At 36.5% G+C, this 20,181-nt stretch overlaps 1 protein-coding gene across 2 annotated transcripts in view; it reads right to left on the minus strand.

Annotated features, from left to right (window-relative positions):
- Positions 1 to 5,026: 5,026 nt before the first annotated feature.
- LOC137920202 (kinesin-like protein Klp61F) overlaps positions 5,027 to 20,181 on the minus strand; it is a 31,585-nt gene continuing 16,430 nt past the window's right edge. For both annotated transcript variants that reach the window (XM_068763469.1, XM_068763468.1), the window contains exons 10-20: positions 19,159 to 19,298; positions 17,569 to 17,660; positions 15,678 to 15,881; positions 14,372 to 14,539; positions 13,517 to 13,898; positions 12,360 to 12,475; positions 10,521 to 10,652; positions 9,468 to 9,690; positions 7,916 to 8,025; positions 6,458 to 6,607; positions 5,027 to 5,218 (exon numbers count right to left, since the gene is read on the minus strand). In XM_068763469.1, coding sequence (XP_068619570.1) covers positions 5,090 to 5,218; positions 6,458 to 6,607; positions 7,916 to 8,025; positions 9,468 to 9,690; positions 10,521 to 10,652; positions 12,360 to 12,475; positions 13,517 to 13,898; positions 14,372 to 14,539; positions 15,678 to 15,881; positions 17,569 to 17,660; positions 19,159 to 19,298 — 1,846 coding nt within the window. In that variant the 3' untranslated portion in view covers positions 5,027 to 5,089. The remainder of the gene's footprint in view (positions 5,219 to 6,457; positions 6,608 to 7,915; positions 8,026 to 9,467; positions 9,691 to 10,520; positions 10,653 to 12,359; positions 12,476 to 13,516; positions 13,899 to 14,371; positions 14,540 to 15,677; positions 15,882 to 17,568; positions 17,661 to 19,158; positions 19,299 to 20,181) is intronic.

Genomic DNA, 20,181 nt, shown 5'->3' on the forward strand with positions numbered 1-20,181 from the left:
AAATTAAGAAATTACCTAAACATTCACAAACAAATGATTACTTTGCGTTCAAAATTGATGCCACTCTTTTTTTTAATTCTGATTTATCTTTACAGATACATTATCGAGAAAAGGATTAAAATAAGTTATACAAAAACATATTTATATATATAACAACCCGCTACAACACAGAAATCAAAAAAGCTATAGATAGTTCCAAGTTCGTTTTTAGTCACGAAAATTCATCAAAACATATTGTTCCGATGAATCCGCAGCCACCTGTGTTGTACGGGTTACCTAAAATACATAAGGACAATGTTCCGGTACGTCCGATAGTTTCATGCATTGGCTGTCCAGCATATCAGTTAGCTAAAAAGTTAAAAAGTATAATAAAATCAAAATCGGCATTTTCTCCAAAATATAGTTTACAAAATACTCTTGATTTGATAAATAAAGTAAAGGATGTTACTTTACTAGAAAACTCGTTGTTCTTATCTCTGGATGTAGATAATCTTTTTACCAATGTCCCTTACCAAGAGAGCTTATCATTATTATCAGATCTATTGGAGAGAAGGGCACTGCATCCGGAGGAGTTGAACGAAATAGCAACGTTAACAAAAATTTGCATGCGACAAAATTATTTTAGGTTTAACGGTAGTTATTATAGACAGAGTGAAGGATTGGCTATGGGATCTCCGTTATCCCCTTTGATGGCGGAGATCTTCATGGACAACTATGAGAATAAATATATTGTGGGTAATAGTAACATCCTTTACTATTATAGGTATGTGGATGATATTCTTATATGCTGGACAGGTACAAGGCAAGACTTGGACAATTTTGTAACTAATTTAAATAAATTTCATCCAAAAATTAAGTTTAAATTAGAAGTTGAAATTAACAATTCAATTAACTTTCTTGATATCACGATCAAAAAGGAACATTGTCAGCACGTTTTTGAAATATATAGAAAGCCAACTGATACGGATTTGGTAATTCCATCCTCTTCTTGTCATCCTTGGCAACATAAGCTTGCGGCCTTCAATTCATATATAAATAGATTAATGACAAAAACATATTTATCTTATTCTTTTGTTTAACTTATCTAAGAGTCGATTTTGGGACTATGTAAGTCAGAGCCAGCACTCTAGTGAGCAGCGGTTACCCTGGAACCTAACTCAGAACTGGCGCCATGACCATTTGATGTCCCTCAAATTCATAAATTGGATTTGTTGGAAGCTACATCGGATGTTTACATTTTGCGGACAGCTTATATGGCCATGTAGTCTAGGAAATATATATAACTTCGTCTAGTTTACAGATTATTCTGTAGTAAAATATCTGCTGATTTTAAAACTAAACAAATTTTAAGGCTTGATTTTAATGAGATACAATACAAACAATACCCAGCGATAAATATTGCACATCTACTTGAATAAAAACAATCGGCTAATTTCGGTTTCGTATAGCGTTATTTCTGCCGCACGTGTGGGACAGAGATAATGCTCTATAAGGCCGAAATTAGCCGTATGTCTCTTTCCAAAGGTCGATGTGCAATATTTATGGCCGGGTAATATATATATAATATGAACGCAGGTTTCTAATCATGTTTCATTCAGTTTTGGTCAGTGACCAAATTTGTTTTAACATGTACCACCATTTTAATATAAATTTTATTACAGTAGAAAAGAGGCAATAAAAAATCGATTTTAGAAATGCTTGAAGGATAGCATGCATCTAGAGAGATCTTATACTGCACTTGCAGATCTGTGATCTGTACTCCTAGACAAAGACCACAGTGGCTTTCTACACGTGGCCTGTTCATTCCCAAGAAACATCAGGTAAATAGTAAAATAAAAAAGCGGCCACACGTTTATTTTTATTATATATAGTAACTATTATTATATTATCTTAAATATATAAATTTAAACTACAATATAGTTCGGGTATCCAAATAAAGATATCAGTATATCCGTATTAGCTTATGTAAAATGCCTTTAGATTTTTGTCAGCCCTTCATACAAAACACAGTTAAAATCTGAAAGCGATAAACATATAAACGTATTTGAAAATACATTCATTACGTTTATAATTTGAAAAACATATACAAGCGCTTAGTATAATTGGAATTAACAATTATATTAAATTATACTTACCGTGTCAGGTTATATTAGCTAGACATTTGACCGACAGCCATTTACCAAAAAACCACTACGAAATTTTAAAAAATATGGTTATATTTACTAGAGTAATTAAGTATTGCATATTATTAATATTAACAACATACAATAATTTTAAAGGTAGATGATAATTATTTCTGTCCTCAAAAATGTAACTTGTCGGACAGTTGAAACTTAGGTCTTATGTTCGTCGGAAAAATGTAACTTAGGTTTAGTTTCTGTCAGACTTATGTTACCCTATACTTATGTTTGTCGGATTAACATAACGACAGTCGCGTTTTTGTCGGACAAATGATAATTCGTCTAGTTTCTCTGCCAGACTGGTTACCGCTTATATATTTGTCTGATCAGTCGTAGAGTTTTGTCTGACAAATGACAATTTTATCTACTTTCTACCAGTCTTATATAAGTGTACTTATATTTGACGAATAAACATAACTGGTCGCGTTTTTGTCAGATAAATAATAACAATTCCGTCAAATTTCTGCCAGACTTGTCACCGTGTACTTATGTTTGTCGGATAAACATGATCATAGTCGCATTTTAGTCGGACAAATTTCAATTTAGACTTTATTCTGTCGGACAAATGTCACTTTGGTTTTGTTTCTGCCAGACTTACTGCTTTTTAGTATTTGCCTGATAAACATAACAGTCGCATTTTTGTCGGACAAACGTTCCTTCTGTCTTATATCTGTCTGTCAAATACTACTTCTGCCTTGTATCTGTCTAACAAATGCCTGGCCCTAACAGGACACTACTTCTTTATTTTTTCAGGACATCTTACTAATTTTAGGCAAACATAGTATAAGGTATGGCTTCAGTTGGATTTTTGTAAGAAAAACTGACTGTTACATTGTACCGTGCCTATAAAAAAACCATTCTGAATAAAACTAAAGGTATATTAATAATACAAAGTAATATTTATATAGTGAAAAAAAAATATATAGCCCATAGAAACAATGTATACACAGTACATAATATAAAACTACATAGTAAATTAATATAATACTCACACACCTTAGACTCAACACACAGCACATACTCTAATAGTCTCTATTCGTGAATAAATTTAAGACTAATCATTTTAATAGATTTAATTAGAATAAATATACACTTTTATTGTAACTATTTAGTCTGGCCATAAATACTGTTATGATTAAAAATAAACAAAATGTCACTTTTGAATTTGGAATCTGTCTTTAATTGCGTCTAATTTTCGCGCCAAAATATTTGTAAATATGTGTTATTAAAATAAAGTGGGGTGTGATCGCATTACATGTAGTAGGTATGGTACCCGGCTTTTTGATAGATACAATAAAGCCTATTCTATTTGTGACAGAAGATCTGGTCAAAGTAATGGGGAAAGAATTACAAGAAATGCTGTCCGAAAGAAAATGATTTTATCATGAGAGTTGAAGATGGCATTTAAAACCATGTCGCGTATTTTAAAACATTACTTTGGACTTGCAGCTTGTAAGACACCATTATTCTTTTCTAAATTGATAATTTGATAAAGAATAGTGTGGTAAAATCAAAACAACTACAGCGTACAAGGTTATAAAAAAATTTGTTTACGGATTAGACTGAATGATCTAAAGCCTTCTAATTAGTAAACACAGTACAACATGTGGAATATCCAACTTCTGTGAAGGTTCTGTGGGGTGTTAGCTATGAATGAGGAACCGAGCCATATAAGCTGATACATCAATTCTCCACCAAGATTAATCCGATCATTAAGCTTGATCCACAATCTTGGTCAGAACCGAACATTGTGGTCTTCATCAGAGCTGAAGACCATCTAGTCCTGGTCTAAATCCACCAGATGATTTATGGTTTGTTTTAAACGCCATAATAATTCGGAGTGCCTAAAACAACTGCAAAGATTTTTTTTTTTCATATAAATAGTGCATGCTTCTATCTATATCTGGCCTTACAGTTAAAAGGACTCTATTGCAGGCAATTGAGACAGTTTCAAATAGGCTTTATATGTTTTTAATTGTTTTATATGAATATTATTCATATTGTCACATACAATGATAATGTTGTCTTTCTTTGTAACAATATTTATGACAACACTAATAATTTTTACTATAGTAACAATGAATTGTTTGTAAAAATTAAAAAAAAATTAAATCAAGAGACATTCCCAACGAAAATTGACCGAAGCTTTTTCTCACCCAGGCGTGTATTGGCCTTACAATCTGTATGAATCACAAAATCAAAATGATGAAGGGTGATAAAAGGTGATATTTGTACATCACATCGTATGCGGGACTATGAGAGGCGGCCATTTTAAAACATTCTATTACATTATGATAAATAATACTACATATCAATTTTTCCTTGTATTACTTATTACAGGGGTGTGAAACTAATTTGGGCTTAGTAGAGCGTTATCTCTGTCGCACGAAATACAATGACAGACAAAACGTCACACAGGTAGTGTGGGACAGAGATAGTGCTCTACGAAGCCGATTGTCTCTTTCTATAGGTCCATGTGCAATATTTATCGCCGGGTACTCTACGTTAGCGTCCCAATATATTCAAATCTTTTCTTCCTACATATATAACATATTAAAACAGATTTCAAGTATGGGGACGTAAACAAAAATTTTAACTTATATATTTCTCACATAACATTTTTTCGTTTTGATTTTTGCACAAATCTAAAGTTAAATATCTGGTAATGTGTCCCAGCTAGCAGTGTTAGCTTTTAGTTTGACACTTTTGACTTTGAAATATATATTTCAAGTCACACATACAAGCGACCTTCTTTTAAAAACTTATATGTGATCCGATCTCTTGTACCAGTCAACTGACGATTAAGATCCGAAGACTGAAGGGTGCAGGAGAGGAGTGGGGGAGGGGGAACTCTTCGGTCGGGCTCGCACGTGCTCTCGGCGGGTTACGTCCACTCTGGTAGACCGGTGTCAGTGTGCGTTTCGTTCAGCGAATGGTCTCTTGCTTCCTGCGGTAACATTTGACGGCGCTGGCAACTTGGAGGGCTTCTTGAACGACATGGACCGGTTCACGTTCTCCTTGCCCTGCTGATCCTGCCGCTGAAGGTAATACGCGAGTTATTAATAACCAAACAATTTGAATTTTATGAGCTCGAACAATTGTCTGTCTGGAGTGGCAGTGGCACATAGATCGTTGAGGCCCAATGATTCTATAGTGACGAAATAGTGAAAGTCGCAGGAAGTTGTTAGATGCGATGTAAGACGGATCACCATGGCGGTGTTTGGGGAATAATGAGTAAGTAAATTCTTTTATGGGTGTAATATCAACACCCCGGAGACAAAAAGAATGTTGTGGCTTGAACCAATGATATCACCCATTTTAATATATATAAAGACAATTTCTCTCGTCTGTGTAGGTATATGCTTCAAAAAAACTATAATGTGTGTATATATACTATACTATTACTATAATATTACCGCTGCAATAAGACGTGCCAAGTCACTACCTATTTTTAAGAAAATGGTTAAAAATTATTTACTAGATCTATGATTATTTATACCTTTATTCATTACTTTTTCTTCCTCTGTTTCTTTATCTTATCCAAGGCAAGTGCGATCCAAATCAGTTGGTGTTTTTATTTATTATTGTATTATATTTATAATATGTATTAAACCTTTTTTATTATAAGTATATATGTTATATATGTATGTATATAACATATATACTTATAATATACATAAACATACATATGTTTAAATATGTATGTCTATGTATGTTTATGTATATTTATGTTCATTTGTTTGTGAATATGTATTTTTTTTTGTACACGTTAATTACTCTTTATAAGTACTATTATCTTTTCCTTACTATGGTTGTCTATAAGAGATTGCCTTGTGTGATAAGACCGACCGCCCATTGTACTTTTCTTTTGTATCTGTATATTATGTATCTTATCGTGTACAATAATATCCAATATATAAAATTCTCGTGTCACGGTGTTCGAACTTGAACTTCTCTGAAACGGCTCGACCGATTTTTACCAAATTTTACATGTGTATTCAGTAGGTATAAGAATCGGCTACTATCTATTTTCCATACTCCTAAGTGATAAGGGTGGTCCACCCCTAATTTATTTTTTATTTTTTAAACAAATTTTTTGGTTTTTATTTTATTATGATACAGCATACCAAAATACATACAACCCTAAATTTTCACCCATCTACGATTAACCTCTATTCTTTATTTGATATATATATATATATATATATATATATATATATATATATATATATATAACAACGATATACGACAATGGTGTATATATATATGATACTAACTGTGCGCGTATAGACATCTGTCTCCGAAGTGCACTTGACCAGCACGTGTTCCGGCGGCGAGGGCACAGCGAATGCGGTCGAGTCCTCCGAACAGGTGGACTCCGAGTCGCTGACCGTCCGGTTTTCCTCAGCCTCTATCACGACGCACTCCTGAAAATCCAAAGGTACATTAACCAGTGCTTTCGTCCCATGTTATATAAGCTCAAGTATTGCGACATGTTTTTACCTGATTCTGCAAATAAATAACATACAGTGATATGTTTCTCTGACATCATACGTGGAATCTGATTAACCATTGCAAGGCTTTATCTCTGACGTATATATTGCACTAACTCAATGTAGGCAGATATAAATATCTAATGGATTCAGGCGTTATTTTGCGGAAGTCCATCCTAAGTAAGAAAAGGACCAATATATAGCTACTTCCGTCAATGCAGTAGTAGTCATGCAAAAGCGCACCGCCCGCCAGCCCGCTGATTAATGCGCATGCAGCAAACAATGCTAATAACACAACTACCACCGTTAAATCACTCAACACGTGTTTCAACCCTCCACGGGGCATCCTCAGGAGTAATGTTACACTGATTAGTGTCAAACACAGTCTCTAATCGGTTGCAATTTCAGTTGCTGCTTGCATTGGTGGAAGTAGATATATATATATAGTTAGTGACTTGTATATATACATATATGATGGTATATTTATATATAATCATAGTAACAGCCATTAGTACATTTATATAAGGTTTTTCGTGTTTCATGATATTAACTTGTTTCACCAGCCATTATTAACTTAACGGTTAACTGGTACAGAATGCCTTCGTTAAGTTTGCTGTGATACATAAAATTTGAAGTGTTCTCTCTCGCTCATATAACGCACCCTCTCGCACATTAGACAGCTTCTCGGGGCTGACGCCGGTAAGCACGACACGTGTACAATGCGATTAAAATAAGAATAGGACCGGCCTAGCGCCATGTTGTGACGTCACAACGGGAACTTGGTATAGTGTGCAAAAAAAGCAATGTTAAAAAATAATACCAGTGGCTAAAGTCACTCGCTCGGTTTCCTTCGAAGCAGTTTCCAAATGCTTAATGAAACTTCCAAATACATCACGCGATATATGAATACTGCCATCTGGCCTTGGTACAATTCTTGCTTGTTTTAACTGGTCCAACAACATAATGGCACGTTTTTTCTCTTCCTCGAAGTACTTATCAACATTGCTGATAATCTCTCGAGCTCGCCGATGTAAAACACTACCTCTTTTGCTAATTGTAGAACAAATTAAACAATCAAAAAGAAAACAGTTATTATAATTTTTTTATTTTATATATTTAATGCTGACCGTATTTATATGAGTGAAGTTAGCCCAGAGCCCGTCCTATTTTTATTTTAATCGCATTGTAGGTGGTGTAATGGTACAGTATGGTAGCGGCGGTGATGGTGGTTGTGATGCTTACTTCATCGCTGTTCTGGCGCGCGGCACGGAACCTTGCCAGCACGCGGTCGCGGGGTGAGGAGACTTGAAGCCGGCGCGGGTAGCGGTATTCACTCCGTAGCGGCGTGCGACCTGTGTAAATTTTAATTTCGTAGATTACATCAAAATATTTTTTTTTAATTTAATGTTCACTAACTAGCCGTAAACCGTAATACGACCAATATTGATGTATGGCTGTGAAGCTTGGACGCTAACTTTGAAAAAAACTGCTAGTGACGGAACGCAAAATCATGCGGAAGATCATGAAGCGAGAAATCAAGACGGATCTTGGAGGCTACGAAAGAATGCCGAAATTGAGACTATAGTAGCACAGCCAAATATCATTGGCGAATATAAAGCTCAACGAATCCGCTGGCTTGGTCACTTGGAGCGAATGGGATCGGATCGGAGCGTGAAGGTAGCGTACCTGGAAAAACCGAGGGGTCGAAGACCAGTATCCCAGTAGACCCAGGTATCGCTGGATCGATCGCTTTGAGGCAGACTTGCGCGAATTGAATGTCAGCCAATGGGAGACGATGGCGCAAGATAGAGGAAAGTGGAAGTCTCTCGCTTCGGAGGCCAAGACCCACTTTGGGTCACTGAGCTAGCGTAGTAGTAGTAGTAACTAGCCGTAAAACTAGCGGAGCTGCTGACAGGAGGTGTGTGTGTTTTTTTTTTAATATTTGTGCTTATTCACTCTGAAATTTCAATGAAAAATGAAAAATTCACAATGAAATATTTGTGCTTATTCACGCCACGCTGTCTATTGTATGTAAATATTCTTCCCATAGCCTGCAACCACGCAAGAAGGTGAACTCGATTCTATACACTAGTCGATGCCTTTGTTATTGCCGTCGAAAGACACAAGACGGTGGTCGCTTTTAACTAATCGTATTGGAAATCTACTAGGGAGGTCTATGCCCAGCAGTGGACATCTTTTGAATAACTTAGGACATGTACAAAGTTAGCAATATACTCGATATGAAAATAAAATTTAAAATATTACACATTTATTACTGGTGTAATTTAATTTCTATATCTAAAAAAAAAAAACAATTACCGGTTTAATACTGTGATCAAAAAGGAAAATATAAATTCTTCATTTATTCGTCCAAATTAATTTCATCCCCTTCTGATAAAACCCACTTTTCCCAATACTTTCAGGAATATACCTTCAAGACCTTCGAATAGGTTTTTATCTCCTCAGTCATATCAAAACGGCTTCACCACATTGGACTTTTTAGTTTGCAGAATGGCCAAAAGTTGAGTAAGTATGAGTCGAGTTTTTAGTCGCGAAGAACCAATGCAGTATGACATCGACCAAAAACATACTTTATAATGGTACAAGCTGAGACAAATGATATTCCAACTTTTGACAAACAGACGCTTGGCAAATGTTATAGACAGTCCTACCAACCTAGGAAAAACAAACACTGCCTTCTAATGGCGGGGTGTTTTAAATGACAATTTCACCTTCATTTTTTAATGACTATTATACATATATATAAATGTGTGTGTGTATATTTGACACATACCAGTGGGCGAGTAGACTTTGTAGTCCTCCCCGAGGCACTTCCCTTCCAATTCAGCCTGCCGGGTCATCTTCTGCTGGAGGCTAGAGCTGAACCGGTGGAGTTCTTCCTGGGCGGCGTTGAGGCGGTGGTTCTGTTCGCTTCGGTGCTCTTGTGCAGCTGTCTGCAGCGTTACTGTGCTGGTCTTCAAGCTCTCCAGCTGTTGGATTGTTGAAGTGCCATTGACCTGTGGACAGTGTAAATGTAAATAAACCTGTTTAAACTAGTAAACTAGTACGAAGTTTCTTTTTAAATAATCCATCATAACTAACATGGCCGAGTTTTTATAATCCATAATATATTAAATTTATGTGTTTTATGTTTTACTTTGGTGGCAATTATTTAAGGCTCTATCATTCCGAGGACACTTATTGGATATGATAATCTTCTCTTATTGTTGAAATGTCACAGGTCTATAACTATTGGCAAGTCAGCTAGTAGGTTTATATAGGCTCAAAGGGCGCACATTCGTCATTTCAGTCTTTAGGCGCCTAGTGCTAGGTATAGGCCTCCCCCTAGTACTCATTAGCCCGGGTTTATTAGAATAGATCTTAGGTATCCAATGCCTGTCGTAAGAGGCGACTAAAATTGCATAGGATTCCTCAAAGGTCTAGGCCTTTATCGTAAACTCAATGCAAATCTGATAGGATGCAGAGGAAGGCACAGCTAACTCCCAGGATGTACCTTGACATTGTACCAAGGAGCAGAGTTCCTTTTCCAAAGATACCGAAGACGACCATTAAGGAGGTTTTGGTAGGTAGGAATCCCTCATAACCTTGTCTTTCTCCCAGAGAGCTGGGTATCTTCTCCGTCCAGATTTCCTCTGATACCAAAAATATACCATAATCGTTAAGAATGGCTAGCTAGCGACCGCAGTATGGTATTATGGTACACAGAGGACGCTGCTGCCCATTCTCTAGAAACCAGTTTATGAGCAGAGGCAATCATACAAAATTATATCTACCGAACTAGCGCGTTTTACAATCACTAAAAACATTTAATTAAATATATACTCACGTCGGCACAGCGCACGATTTCTTGTATAGTGTTTTCACAGTCACGTGCCAATCCATCCAATGCAGCGGTCACATCTGCAGACACCTGCGCTGTCACTTGTTGGTTCGCTGTGATCATACTGTTGGTTCTGGTCTGCAAGACAAGATTACTCTTAATGCATATATTATGGTATCTCTAGGTGACGTATGGTTATGTTATTTCATATTAGACTGTTGCAGATGGCTGGCATTGCGCAGAGCGTGCATATGCAGAACCCCACCACGATATCTACCCCACTAGTGCGCAGGCTCAAGTAAATGAAAGTAGGGTCCAGGGTGATAGAGACATGAAATTAAAATAAACTTGTAAAGCCAAAGATTCTTTCCTGTTTTTTTTAACTAAAATTACTTTTTTTTTCATCTTTCACTTCCTTTTAGTCGATATACACTTACTACAAAGCATATGTCTCTGCCAAAGATATTTAATGGAATTAGGCGTTACCTTGCGGAAGTCCATCCTGAGCAAGAAAAGGACCAATGTTTAGCCACTTCCGCACATGCAGTGGTAGTCGTACCACAAAGTGCACCGCCCGCCAGCTAGCTGACAAATGCGCATGCGACAAATAATGCGAATCACACAACTGCCACCGTCAAACACGTGTTGAGTGGTCTAAATATTGGTTCTTTTCTTACTCTGCCAAAGATCACTTTGATGACTAGTCTTATATTACACATCAAGTAGCATCCTATGACGTCAACCATGTTGTCGGTTCACCTAGTGGGGGGCCTATCCTCGCCGCGTCTACCGGCTCGTGGTCGCCATTCGAGAATCTTTCAGACCCCACGACCATCCTTGGTCTTTTAATTTATGTGTACTGCTGGTGTACATAAATAAATAAATTATGTCAACCTTGTTACTCCTACGTCATCTAGCGGAGTTGCCGTGAACATGGTCGGATGGATACAAAGTGCAGAACCGTGTGCGCAGGCAGATGCTCGCAAACATCAATCATCTTAGCGAGAGCTCGAGCACGGTGCTGAACGCGTGTGTTTCTTTTTATATTTTCTTACAGCGTGATCTATTAAAAATTGTCTGGCATACCCAATAAACTTATATCACAAATTGTTGTTTTCAGTTTATATCCTACAGTAAATCATCATCATATGAGTCGATAGATGTTCACTGCAAGATATAGGCCTCACTCGTATAGCCTCCATGACTAAGTCTTGCTCTGCCTGCATCCAGCAATTTCCCATGACTTTTACTATGTCGGTCCACTTAGTGTCCACTTGGTACTTTGACTCGTTTATTCTTTCCAGCCGATTGACGACCACTGCAAGGCATAGGTCTACCCAAAAAAGATAGCCTGCCGCCTTAACTGTGTCGTCGGTCAACCTAGTGGTGGAACCTTTCGGCTCCGACAGTCGATTGCACGATTGCCCCGCCTATTGCCACTTGAAACGAAAAATATTTCGAGCTACATCAGTGATCCTAGTTCTTTCCAGAATCTCATTTCTGATCCAATATCGCAGCAAAACTCCGAGCATAGCCCTCTTCTTCATTCTCTAGGTGACCTCGAGCTTTCTTATGAGGGCCTTCGTAAATGATCACATCTCAGATCCACATATCATCACTGGCAACACACATTGTTTCACATTTGTATTCAGTTCTTTTATTCATATTCAATATCAACTCTTTTAAAGTAATAAACATAAATCATTTGTACATAACATATGAATTCATATGAGAATGCTCATACAAAAAACTTACAATTTATTTAAAACTACCCACCTATATAAATAAAAGTTTTATCGTAATATATTTTACAACTATATAATGCATTGAGCTAGAATCAAATACCTCAAGTTTGTCTTTGGCTCCATCTATGACTTCCACCAGCTCTGTCCGCACCTGTCCAATCAGGTTCAGAACATTCTCACTCAATGAGGATACATTGGTTGAAACAGCTGCAATTCCTGAAATGATAGTTTGTGAAATAATGCGATGATATTCACCTTGTAAGGCTTTCATAAAACTCGAACTTGGTTTGTTGACTCACTATTATACATTATAATGTTAAAATAATAAACTGCTAAAAAGTTTTTGGTCGGTCCTTAGTAGATCTGCATTTCAAACAAGTTGTGGTTTACTATTTTGTTAAAATAATTTACAATTCAAAAATTCATGTAAATGCTTATTTTAATAAGGACATTTCCAATATGTCTCATCATTATAGTCATTATCGATATTTTCATTTCGACAAAAGCACATACATTGAAGGATTTCTCTCCCGAACAATTTAATTTAATATATTAAAAACCAATTGGCGCACGACATTGGAGCCCCATAGCCAGACAACTTTCTATTAAAATATACATCCCATCATAAACCAGAGAAGAGATTCGCAGAAAACTTGTGATTGATGTGGTTCAAATTGCTAGTCTGTAGTGTCAGTGAGGAGCAGATCTCTCCTGTAACCTATGACTTTTTGGGTGCGAAATCTTTTCAAATTCATTATTTCAAAAGGGATTTGTCAATAAAATATACTCATTAAAAATTTAAAAATGGCAACACTGAACTTTTCAATAAAAAACGAATCACCTATATGTATTATTAAACGGTTTTATTTAGTTCGACCCATACGGAATTTATTTGGGTCAAAATTAGAAATTGAAATTTAAGCACCTTCTCGTTGTCAGATTGATCTGAAATTTGGTACACACATTTAATTTAGATGACAATACAATATAATAAAATCAATAACATTATAAATCTAAGATGGCCGCCGATACAACGATGATGGCGAATTACGTATTTTTCCTTAACCCCCTCAATATGGGTTTCAAATGAAAGGGCTATACTAATAAAACACGATGATTATGTCAAAATTTACAATTCAAGATGGACGCCGTTCCAATATGGCGGACTAGGTACATAATTTTCCACAACCACCACAATATGGGTATCAAAAAACCGTTTAACTTAAAAGTTTTTTAAATGTATTTTAATCAACTAACCTTCACTGCAAGCCTGTGTGAAGTTCTCCACATGGTTCAAACAATACGCTACATCTTCTTCATTCTGTTTCAAATCTCCATCCGCCGCTTGGCTCTCCTGTTCACTCACTCTGAGCATTGCATTGAGCCATTCCAAGTTATGTGTCATCTTCTCTTCGTGCTGTCTATTCTGTTGCATAATTTGAGCGACTCTCTCCTTATATCGTGTCTCAAGAGCTGTCCTTTCTCTCGCAGCGTGGCGTTGGATACGTTCTTCAAGAAGACGTCTCTCTTCCTCCTGCCACTGGGTTAAGCGGAGCTCCATATCGTTTCTCTCTGCATCTAAATCTGCTAGTTGCTTCGTTATTAGTTGTTGCCTGTATGCTCTTTCTTCTTCAATTAGCTGTGAAGTAAAATATAAATACATTGTAATCTAATATATAAAATTTTCATGTCACAATGTTAGTTACCATACTCACCTGAAACGGCTTGACCGATTTTTACCAAATTTTATATGCGCAATTAGTAAGTCTGAGAATCGGCTAATATCTATTTTCCATACCCCTAAGTGATCAGGGTTGTTCACCTTTAAATTTTTTTTAAGTTTTTGACGAAATTTTTAATTTTTTTATGATACAGCATACAAAAATAGTTGTACGTAACCGTAAATTTTCACCCCTCTACGATCAACCCTTATTTTTTATTTGTTAATTAAAAACTTTTTTTCTCAAAATAACGTTTGCGGGATCAGCTAGTATTATAATTCTCGCAGATGACTGGAGCTTATTAATGTCAAATGGCCAGACGGCTTGAAACCAGTGCTATTGGAGATCTGTGGAAGAAGTCCTTCAGCTGAAATGATGATGATGTGTTTACCGTGATCTGTGCTCGATAGGCGGCCTCGCAGCGTTCCCGGTGCGTGCGTCGCGCGTCTCGCTGACGGCGAGCTGTAGCCGCTCGCGCCTCTGCCGCTCCACGTACACCATCCGCGAATCCCAAGTGGCTGGACTGTAGTGACGTCATCTTATATGCGACGCCCGTATGCTGTAAAAGAAAATTTTCTAATTTAATGTCCAAGACATTTTCTACCAGTTAAACACTTGGGTGGTAGAAGGATTCTAACAGTGGTATCTCAGCGGTAAAGTCTGAGATTTGCAATATTACATAGGATTGGCACTTCAATACATAAACAAGTTCCCAGAGGATGTTCAACAGCATCCTTCGCATAATCCCTCACTATGATTGCAAACCCACATAACAATCTGTGGTGTGCATATCGCGCGCCACTCAAACACCAAGCTCTTACCCACGTGACCGTCAATCGCATCGCGGCGGCGGCAGTGAAACAGATAAATGACAGATGGCGCCACAGTAGACGCAACGAAAATCTGCATCGCGCTGTTGAGAGTCATTATAAGGTCTGAAGATCAAGAAGCAACCGACGAACAAGAAGCTACCGAAGAACAAGAAGCTACCGAAGAACAAGAAGCTACAGTACTACGACCACTTACAAATCATTGCAATAAATGTATATCCCCTCAGATATTTTTGCAGGAGGCCTATACCTTGCAGTGGGAATAGATTAACTGTAGATGAAATAATCAGTAATCTTTTAAATACTAGAACATAATGGTTAGTGATAAGCTCTGCCATTGAAGTAAGATGTTTATGTTAAGAGCGCGCCCATAACTTTTTGCAGTTACAGTAAGGCAATAATAGTGTAATTTTTAAAATAGTGAAGTAATGTATAACATAATAAAATCCAGGATTTTAAATGATATGTAAACTTCTAAAACATAGAAAAAAAATGTCATCTTAAATAAACATTATTTTTTATCTGTCAAAAGAGTAACTTTTGCTTTACTAAACATATTATTTTTTAAAAATTAAAAAAACTATTCAATTACATTTTTTCTCCAAAACAGCACATACATTTTCAGGACCTTATGCCGTGCAATTATATATGTGGCAAAAGCACCATAGGGGGCCTTTGCTCTGGTCACTAAAAATTATTATCACTAATGATTAGATCGCCACTATCTTAAATCGCTTTAAATGGTAACGCTACATCGAGAGACATGGTGCAGGGGTCCCTAAAAAGTGACAAGGGATGTCACCAAATACACATTCAACATTCCAACTCGCCTGCCTAATCAGGTAGAACAAGAAATCTCCGTCTTACCCATTGATCCAAATATGCAGCCAAGGATGCTGTCAAGTCCATTGCAGCTATGGCGTGCAGGGCCCCGAGGGTGTTGGACCTGGTCTGCACCATCTCTTGCTGCAAACGCGCGCCGTGGTTGTGCAGTGTGGAATGAATGCCCGCTTGCTGCTCCGAAGTGCTGGAGTGAATTCGTGCCACGACTTCACCCTGGAGCGCTGCCATCTGTCATGAAATTCACATTGTGTCAGCTTAAGATCTGGAACTGGGGCTTTCAAAGTTGTTGACAGACTTTGTTAAGGTGCAATCCAGTGTTTCCTAACCTTTTCTGTGCCATACCCCACATAGCCTTTTTTTAATTTTTCTACCTCCGTGAGTAACTTAAACAATTTTATTTTAAAGCAAAAGGTAGGATTGATGTCCAGTTCATATTTCAATTGCCCCTTCTTAACAATTTGGTCCCACGGCCCCACACACTGGTACTGTATCATCTTACAGCTGAAATGATGATGTTGATGATAAAACTATATAATAATCTTTGTTAAGACCGGAGACGAAACTTGGAAGTAACAACTAATTATTACAGGGGTATAACTTATATATCAATAGAAATAAAGGTGAAAATATTACAAAGGAAAATAAAAACACTAATGTGAAATATATAAAACTATACACAAAACAGAAACTTATGTAAATATGCAAAAATTGTTTTACTGTGAAAGTAAAGAAGTATTTTAACTAAGGATGTTATATATTATAATTAGATTGTAATGCCCTGTCCCATAAATACGACAGGGGAGAGCAAGAAGCCCCCAATAGAGGGAGGCAAAAAAAAAAGATCTTTTGAAGCTTTTACATATTTTCCTAATCTAAAATAAAAAAAACTGTTATGAACAAGACAAAGACATGCTGATGTGCATTTGTGTGTACTAAATGTACATGTGAACACCTGTTGTCAATTATTTAAATATTTCCTATTGTTTGATGCCTTAGGTCGCATTTTAAACGATTTTTTCTAGCGTTCTTGGAGAGACAAAGCTTCTTTCTGGCCATGCAGCGTTTTAGGTCAACTTCTAGGAGTCCTCTAACAGTCCGATAGCTGATAGGTCATCCCAGGTCTTCAGATACATCTGCAGTGAGCTCAGGTGTGTTATTTCAGTTATATGTATTGCAATATAAAACTAGGAGTTGAGTAAAGTTCGTCAAACTTATAAGAAACACTGTATTTAATATTTCTAGTCCATTGGTGCTAATCTATTTGGTTCTTGATTCTCTTCTGGCTTGTTCTTACGATTCTTTGTTCTTTGCTTCTCTTGCTTCATTCGGCTTCTTTATTTTGCCGCTATATCTATACATTTTGCGTAGTACAACTCATGGGTGAGTGAAGCCGCACAGGTCTGCGTGTAGGTACTGTGCGAGCAAGACAGCACTAGACATTAATGTTTGATGTACTATTGGTTGATTGGGCGATTCTCGTAACATCTTTCTCTGTCGCACACATCTTCCGTCGTCTTACACAGATTACACGTGATTGGTTTTGTAAATAAAATAAGTCCAACTCACAAGTTTTCTGACCTTTCATTCCATAGTGATATGACTTCCTCCCCTTTATATTTACCTTTTCATAGCCTTTTAAACCTTTGCAATGGTCGACTGCACAGTACATCTCGAAACTTTCACACATATCAGTATATAAGACTCTCCCTGTTCATATGGTATCTTTATTTATAGCCAAATATCTATACTACGCTCTCGTTCCATAATTTTATATTACAAACTATATCTACTTTACAAATAAACGAAACTCAATAGCTCCTCATAGCCACAGGAGTGAAAACAGATTGACAAACATATTAATTTTACAATAATTATGATAATAATTAATTATAAATGTGTACCATTTGCATCTTACCTTACTTAGCGCGTCTGCGGCATTAGTGGAAAGTTCATCAAGTTTATTTTTACTGTCTTCATATGTCTCCTGGGTTCCATCGGTGTGGTTATCTGTGAACAAAATATTTCTTTAAGTCATGTAAACTATCAATAAATTTATTCTGATTTCTATAGTGTATAGGTAAGAGAGAGAGTTATACCTCTCTCTCTTACCTATCACCATCATCACCCATCGAAATCTTTATTACCTGCTGAGGAACTTGGCACATCAAGAGTGAACATAATCTAACATTAGGTTAGGCAGGGAGAAGAGGTCATTTCATAAAGATGAACGCTAACACTTTGAAAGGACTCCTAAAGCCTATACTGGTTGTCAACCACCAGCACTTTATCCTACCGATTTTATATACTACTATAAATACATGACTTATTAAGAAAGCGATGAAAGATAAAAGGTATGTAAATAAAATCAAAAAGAATAAAAGATAATGTGAAGGAAGGAAGAAAATAGAATGCCAGATATTGTCACAGACGAATGAAAAACTTAGTAAAATCAAGACTGTAAAATCATGATAAAAAATGCTGAGTAATGGGAAAGAGAGGTGATTAATTAAAAAGGAAGGGTTTCAAAGCTTGCTTGAACACATATCCAGAGACGGTAAATACCACAGTGCAATGAACTTTAGGTATTTCTTATATTGAAGGTACCATCAACCCTTAAAACACAGATGGCAATCACCGAGTAGGTTTTAGTGAGTTGGCATCCCACATAACCCTTTTTACCTCCCAGAGATGGTATAATCCACATATTGAACCAACTGACTCAACGGTTTTCTTGGGCATTTCTTTGGACAAGCTCTTGTGGAACACCCATCAGCAGGTAAACTCGACTCGGCTGTCTTTGCAATTAAAATGTAAGACAATTACATGACATTAACATGACTCAACTCACTATATATTTTCGCTACTTTCATAGTATTATTACGGGGCAGTGCTGCCAATAAGAATATTGGCAGCACTGCCCCGTCCCAATATTTATATCAGCAGCACAATATCAATATTTATATTTATTTTACAAAAAAGGATTGTGCAGGCTTGTTTATGACTTAAAAAAATGGTGGTCTGACAGTTGCTTCTCAATATTTATTTAATAACATATTATTTTTACGATAAAATTTTAAATCTTGCATATTAATAGTGCTATCACTACTATATACTACACATGCAAGACATATAATAAAAGAAATAATAATGGACATGTAACACAAATTTATGTGTCTTCAAAGTTAAAAATTCTTTCATGCTTCTGGTTATGCATATATCTCAATTTCCACAAGATAATTTAGACCTTCTGTTTCTAAGCTTTAAATCTAAAATTATTTTATAAATTTTATTATGGCATTAAAGAACATGTTTTGATGACTCATTTACATGGTTGATATTATAATGTAGACATTTAACATTGTTGAATTTCATTTGAAAAGAGCAACAATTGAGTTAATGGCAGACTCTTCTCAACACATCAGCATTCCTAACCAGTGATAGTGGTTCTAAAGTGCATGTAAATGACTACTTGAGATAAAGGTATTAATTTTGTAATATAACTTACCGATCGAAGCCTGCATGTCTCCAAAGGTCTTCGCCAACGATGACACGAACTGCTGAACGCCGCCGGTGATGTGATCACGGTGCTTGCTCGATAGCTCTCGGTACGAGGCAGTGATCTCCAGGTTCTTGGCTTCCACTGACCTGTATAATTATTAATATTTATATATGTATACATAATAATGATAGAAGATCCTAATTTGAAAACTAGTGACATTTAACTCACTATAAATCTCCTCCAGACTGATAGAGTCTATGTCTTGCATATTTAAATGACTTAAGCAAGGTCCACCATGTGAGTTGAGATCCCACGCTTCACTTGTCAGTCCATGATTTTGACTCCAGAACCTTAAATCCTCAGTGACCATCTGTTCTGCTGTATGTGATCTGACCATTGCCATTTCATCTAACCCAGTGATTCCCAAAGAAGTCTATATCGACCCTAGGGGTCTATGACCACCTGCAAGGGGACTACGTCAGCGAAATTTGGGGGTCCATGAAATGAAATTGGGGTCCAAAGACTGGACATCATTAGCCAAGGAGATTTAAGATTAACCCTTACAAAATTGACGCCAAATGTTGATAATTTATTATTAAAGCATCGGGTTCATCCTTCTCACTAAAAATATTGACTTATTGCTTATGTTATTTTATTTATAGTTTATTTTACATAACAGATACAAAATTTTAAGTAGTGTTAATTCAAATTCAATTAATAAATGTATAAATTAACACGTGTTTTTACTTTAAGTTTTTAACAATAAATTTCACTACAGTTAGAAATTTACAGAAAATCAATATCAGGTAAGTAGGAGGTCTACCCAACACGGAAAAACATGGCAAGGGGTCTACAACACAAAAAAGTTTGGGGAACTCTGCTCTAACCCATCAGGATTCCCTAATTAAAAAATTGCTCATGTAGACAAAAACCGAGTATAACCACTTATAGCCCATTGAGCAATGATATAGTCTGTTAAAGCTAGGAGGGTTTCCAAGTTTGTACCGATCGGAGAAGAATCCACAGTTA

This window comes from Battus philenor, unplaced genomic scaffold, assembly GCF_028537555.1.
Source record: "Battus philenor isolate CCGP_79_NKW_IND1 unplaced genomic scaffold, ilBatPhil1.0.hap1 SCAF_18, whole genome shotgun sequence".
NCBI classification, from domain to species: Eukaryota; Metazoa; Arthropoda; class Insecta; order Lepidoptera; family Papilionidae; genus Battus; species Battus philenor.